Raw genomic sequence first — 6000 nt, 5'->3', positions numbered from 1 at the left:
GTATGCTTCTTTGCCTTGCCTGCTCTTCCTCTGGGTTTTTGCATAGTTTTCTCATTCTCCTTGTGATACTGCTTTCAAAGGAGCCTTCCTGTCCCTTCTAATGAAGCACTCTTCCACCTCATCTCCCTCTTCGATCTGAGATACTGTCAATAACATCATGTAAGTCAGTTTAAAAATAGTTTTAAAGTTTATTTTTAATAAGAGAAGTGTGTGATTCAATATACTTCATTATATTTGAGTATGAAAACTTAGAGGTATGGTGACATAAGGCCTGGGTCTGTGTACCAGATTGGTTTTAGTGACTGCCATATTTGTTACAAATTTGTTGTTGGATGCTCTTAATTAATGATGATACAGATTTTTTTTCAACCTCAATTAAGTAGGGTTTTTGTTGGAATTTAGCTAAGTACATTTCCATTGTCTCTAATGTCAGTTGTATTTGTAAACTAGTAGATGTTGCATTTTTATATTTTTAATGAGTAGGTTCAAATATCAGAACTGTTCCTTTGGAATAATTTTAATCAAGTTAAATTCTGCTTCTAAGTTTTTTTTAGTGTGCAGATGGGCAGTTTTTGTTTTGTTTTTTTTATTAGATAATGCACATTTTTTGGCAATAGAATAATGGAAACATTTTGAAAACATCTATTTTCAAATGTTCTTCCCACAGAAAAAAATTTTCTTTTGATAAGCAGTTACTATCTAACTTACTTGTTAAACATTTTATTTCATCTTGCAACAAAAAATTTATATTATATTCATATAAAAAACCCTAAACTTCTAAGGATCAAATTGTCAATCCCTTTCTTAACATGGAAAAGGACAAAATTTTTGGAATACCTATCTTTTTGTAAAAGAAAATACGTAACTTTTCTTTAAGTTCAATAGCACTTAAATAAATAAGTACTTTGCCACAAGATCATTGGTAAGCTTCTGTTTGGTATAAGAGATTTTTGTAGTCACTCTCCATAATGTAAAGCTTCTCTTATTTGGGATAATATAAACCATACAACCATTTACTTGGACACATGGAAATTGCAAAATGTAACAGTACTGTGAAGGTGAATATTCTTCTCCATACTGTGGAGTCTGCCCTACTTCCTCATGTGGCCAGTACTGTGTGTGACCCACGGTGTATGTAGACAGTGGGGAGGGTGCCATTGTCAATCTGTGTATTTAGTAAACTAATTTTGTGTTTTTGTAGATTAATCCATGTAGGGTTTTTAATATTTTCTTTATGTTCCTTAGCGGATTGACTTGAACATCCTTCTTTGGAAACTATTAGTGTAGACCTGAAATTTGGGAAGAGAACACTGATCACTTAGTACTGGATCTTGACTGTGCCCTAAACTTCACTGAAGGAAAAGGGCTCTAGTTGAACCCAGGAGAGGACATAGATCTTTCTTTATAGAAATCATGCTTTATAGAATATCTAGAATATCTAACTGTTTCTTGTGGGTAATGTTTGTAGCTACAGTTTTAGATAAGAATTAAGCAAGTGAATCAGAGAGAGGATTTAGCCAAAAAAGAAAATTTGCTTAAATTAACTGAAACATTTGTCTGTTTTGGTAGTCGAACTATTACTCAGTGTTGACCTAAACTTTAACCTGACTGAACATGAAGTTTAAAATTCAATGTAAATTTAAAGACAAAGGATAAATTATCCTGATTAAGTTCTAATGATAAAGTAACCAGGTATCATAAATTTAATATATTATTGAAAGCTAATTATTTTCTTAGTTTTAGTCAGAGGTCAGTTTAATAAAGCTTTTTAAACATTTGTCAACAAGGAACTTCAGTACAGTTACTTTTCAATTTATGGACAATTCACTCATTAGAATTGCTGACCTCTTCCACAGAGGAGATGGGAGTGAGTAAATTTTGAGTGCTCTAGCACAGCACCTCACATTATATTTCCAGTAAATGTGTGTTGCCTTAAATTGAGAGCTTAGAATGAGAAATAGTCCCTGAACCATCAGGATCCATTCTAAGACAGAGACTATGGCTTGTTCATGGTTATCCCTCTTTAATCTGTAATTAAAGTTCACGTGGGGACAATGTGGTAAATTATTGGGTTATCAGAAAAGTCATGATGTATTTTTTCTATGTTTTTCGTTGCAAAAATAAGTCATGACTTTTCCGACAACCCAATATGACTAAGTAAAAGCAAGATTTAATATGGATTAATAGAAAGTACTAAAGTATTTTTGAAAATTCTGGAACATACCTGATGTTTGTTACATTGCATGTGGAAAATAATTGAATTACAAATAAATCTTTGAAACTTAACGTTAGTGTTTTGGACTGCCTGTAGAGTGATTAAAATTGAGTCTTTTTTTTTAACACATTTTGATTTAAAAAAAGAGAAAAGGTTTATAATGTAGTAAGTAGTTATCCTGAGTAACTGTTATATGTGTAACTTTTGTGTTTTGAAACTGAATACATTTCCTCCTTTGCCTTAGGTATTAGGAAGTTTGAAGTAGATTTCTATTCCATTTTGTCTTTACATTGGGCAATTTCTGTTAACTTTGTGAAATGAAGTCAGGTAAAAAATTCTTGGGAAGTCACTGATTTATACATGCATAATGTTGTAACGATTAATTAAAAAAATTAATTCATTTGTAAGCTTTAAAATGTTCTATAGTCTGTGGTGGTAATAAGTAAAATTATCATTTATTAATAGCTATGGTGAAAATAGTATTGGGAGCCTAATATACATGATCTTATTTAACCCTTGTAATAATCTTGCCTAAATACTATTTACCATTATTATTATGACATACTAAATGCCATTGAGACAATTATTATTATGTTTATTTTATAGATAAGGAAGTGGACATCAGAGACTAATAAGTAACTACCTAAGGTCACGCTGCTAGTAAATGGTTAGCAAGGGTTCTGTTCTGAGGTGATTCTGACTCCCGACATCATTGTTCTTTTTACTTAGCTTCATTGCCTAGAAGGAACTTCATGACTCAGAAAACAGCAGGGTCAATTGTATTGGAAACACATACCTCTTCTTCCTATCCTGCCCTCCGCTCCAGTAGCTGCAGTGGGCATTTTTCGTTGAACATGTAGCACAAAGAGACTTCCCTCAGGAACTTGAATCTTTAAGATGTTTATACTAATCATAAACTATATGTTTTGTTTTGTTTTTTTTTGTTGTTTTTTTTGTTTTTGTTTTTTTTGTAGAAAAAGCAACGATGTCGATTTGATGGCCAAGAAACAAAAGGATCTAAGTTCATTACCTCCAATTCCAGTGATTTCAGTGACCCAGTTTATAAAGAGATTGCTATTACGAATGGCTGCATTAATAGAATGAGTAAGGAAGAACTCAGAGCTAAACTTTCAGAATTCAAGCTTGAAACCAGGTAGATAAATATAACTTTAAAAAATTTTAAAAGCAGTACATGCTCATCCCAGAAAATCTTGAAAATACTGGAAAAATTAAAAATAACTTGTAATTATGCCTACCATAAAGAATACCATTATTAACAATTCAAATAACAACTGTAATTTACATTCTTGTACATGTCTTTACTCTGAATGAGAAATTATTTAAATGAGATACAGTGCACTTTGAATGAGAAATGATTTGTTAGTTTTTCAGATGATAGACCAGGATCGCCAGGTTAAAGTCTATGAATATTTTGACAATCTACCAGCAGTGTATAGGCGTTATTACACCAAGTATATTTTAAATATTTGTAGTTGCTCATTTGGTTGTTGGATAGTATTTTATTAATGAGATTGAATATTTTCATTTTTTATTTTCTTTTGTCAATTTGTATTATTTTTATGAAAAGAATTTCTTTGTAACCAGGTAATTTTAAAAAGTCAGTCACCTACCAGGAAGTATTTTTTTTCCTGTTTTTGTTTCTGAAAACACAGAATAATAGTATGCATTATATTTAACTGTATATTGAATGAGAAATGAATGCAGCTTAGCCAACTCTGTGTGTGTGTGTGTGTGTGTGTGTGTGTGTGTGTGTGTGTGTGTCTGTGTCTGTGTCTGTCTGTCTGTCTGTCTGCAGTGAGATATATACACACTTAAGTTTTTGATAATTTTTTTCAAAACAAATCAGTTTATTTTGACTTGGGGCCTGGGGCAGGAATGACTTTTGGAATCCAGAAAAACATGAAAATTTTTGATACACAATAGAACTTCTAGGCATCAAGAAAAAAATTGACTACATACAATAGATGAAAACTGTTATCATTTCTGTGTACCCCTGAATCCTTATAAGGAGTATTCCTCCTCTTTGCTTTAAAATAGAGCTTCACTACTTTTCAAAAGAGCACACGTATATATTTTTTTCTCCTAGATTATCTACATTTTAGTTTGTGAAGAAAATTTCTACCTCATTCCCTCTGACTGTTTCCATTATGAAGATACAACTTGTAGCCTACAGAAGATTTTTTGAGCAAAATATTTGCCCTTCCCAGGTGTGAAGACTAATTTCTTACTCCTATTGCAGGGGAGCTAGTGATCTAGAGGCATGTTTACACTTTATTCAACAAGCACTTATTGAATTCTAAGAACTACACTAGGACTTAAAAGTTATAAAGGTAAAACAAATATATTCCCCGCTTTGGAAAACTCATGGTCTTTTGGGAAAGCACACAAACGAATCACAATACAGAATAACCAGTGTTATATTGGAGGTCTGGCCAACTATAGCATGAGAGAATACAGTAGAGAGTCTGTCTTAGAAATTCAGGGATGACATTTGAATTGATGTGCCAGGAAGAAAGGGGAGACAGGGTATTTCAGGCAAAAAGAACTCAAAACTCCTAATTTCTGTGTGTATGTTTTCTACTACATGATCTTTCTTTTTTGTTAGCTGTTGAATAATCAAAGTTATAGGCCATGAAAGCATACCACGTATTTAGATGATGGCTTGTCATAATGTTTTGTCTGCAGTATGCCCTATACCATGGGGAGTGGAAGACCTGAAGATGATAGGTCATAGCCAAGTTGTGAAGGAACTCTGTGCTAAAGTCTGAACTTTACTTTGTAAGCAGAAGAGAGCCACTGAAGGCATTTGCAGCAGGAAATGGACATGAGTGCTTAGTTCTCAAGTAAGGTACAGAGCGATAGGAGGGCTATGAGAGTGGAGGCATTTGCCTTAGTCCAAGAAGCTAATGGGAGCCATACTAGAGAGAATTAAGGAGAACGAGATTCTGGATGTCTTACTGAGTTAGAACTGGCAAAAAGGGTGAGGGTTTGGATGTCGAAGGTCAAGCGAGATGTTAAAGATGCAAGTGTCTCTCTGATTACACGTTTATGTTGCCGTTTGGTTTACTAGCAACCCGTTAGTAAAATATAGTTTCTCCAAAAAAGAGAGAAAGGAAAGAAATTAACACAAAATAATCCAAAGCTGTCACATGACAGAGGTCACTTAACACCTTAATATGAAAGGAGTTAAGGGGTTTCCTTGCTAGGTTTGCTAATTTGGAAAATCTCAAGCAAAAAAATATGACATTTTGTCTTAAAACAACTGACTGGCTAATTATTAGTATTGTCATGGATAGGGTTCCTTTTTAGTGGTAGTTTAGAAAAGAGAACAAAAGGTTAAAACAAAATTTTTAAAAGTTACTAATAGGTGATGTGACCAAAATGCGTTACTTGTCACTGCACATTAATTACAACTTAGATCTTATTTTTACTGTCATTATGTATTTACAAGCCATATAGACTCAACTAAATAAATTTTGAAGGAAGCCTGAGCACTGGCTATTGCTTTTTTAATTTTTTTGAAGAAATACATACTATTTGAAGAAATAGTATGTATTTTGAAGAAATACATACTATTTGAAATACATACTATTTGAAGAAGAACCAACCGTTGTTCTATTTAGAACCACCGATTCCCAACCCCCCATTTGTGGAACATGTATTTTAAAAATACCTGTAATACTGATATCTCCTAAATCATATCTAGTCATGGTATTAAGAAGTCTACAATTAAAAACTTATTGAGTATTGCAGTGTTTTTCTGG

The 6000-nt window shown here is 32.8% G+C and overlaps 1 protein-coding gene across 1 annotated transcript in view; it reads left to right on the top strand.

Annotated features, from left to right (window-relative positions):
* ERI1 (exoribonuclease 1) overlaps window positions 1-6000 on the top strand; it is a 29897-nt gene that overhangs the window by 7166 nt on the left and 16731 nt on the right. Inside the window, exon 2 of the mRNA XM_019650990.1 lies at window positions 3190-3368. Coding sequence (XP_019506535.1) covers window positions 3190-3368 — 179 coding nt within the window. The remainder of the gene's footprint in view (window positions 1-3189; window positions 3369-6000) is intronic.

This window comes from Hipposideros armiger, unplaced genomic scaffold (assembly GCF_001890085.2).
Source record: "Hipposideros armiger isolate ML-2016 unplaced genomic scaffold, ASM189008v1 scaffold_151, whole genome shotgun sequence".
NCBI classification, from domain to species: Eukaryota; Metazoa; Chordata; class Mammalia; order Chiroptera; family Hipposideridae; genus Hipposideros; species Hipposideros armiger.
Note: the sequence above shows the minus strand (reverse complement) of the source record. Positions and strands in the feature narration are given on the sequence as shown.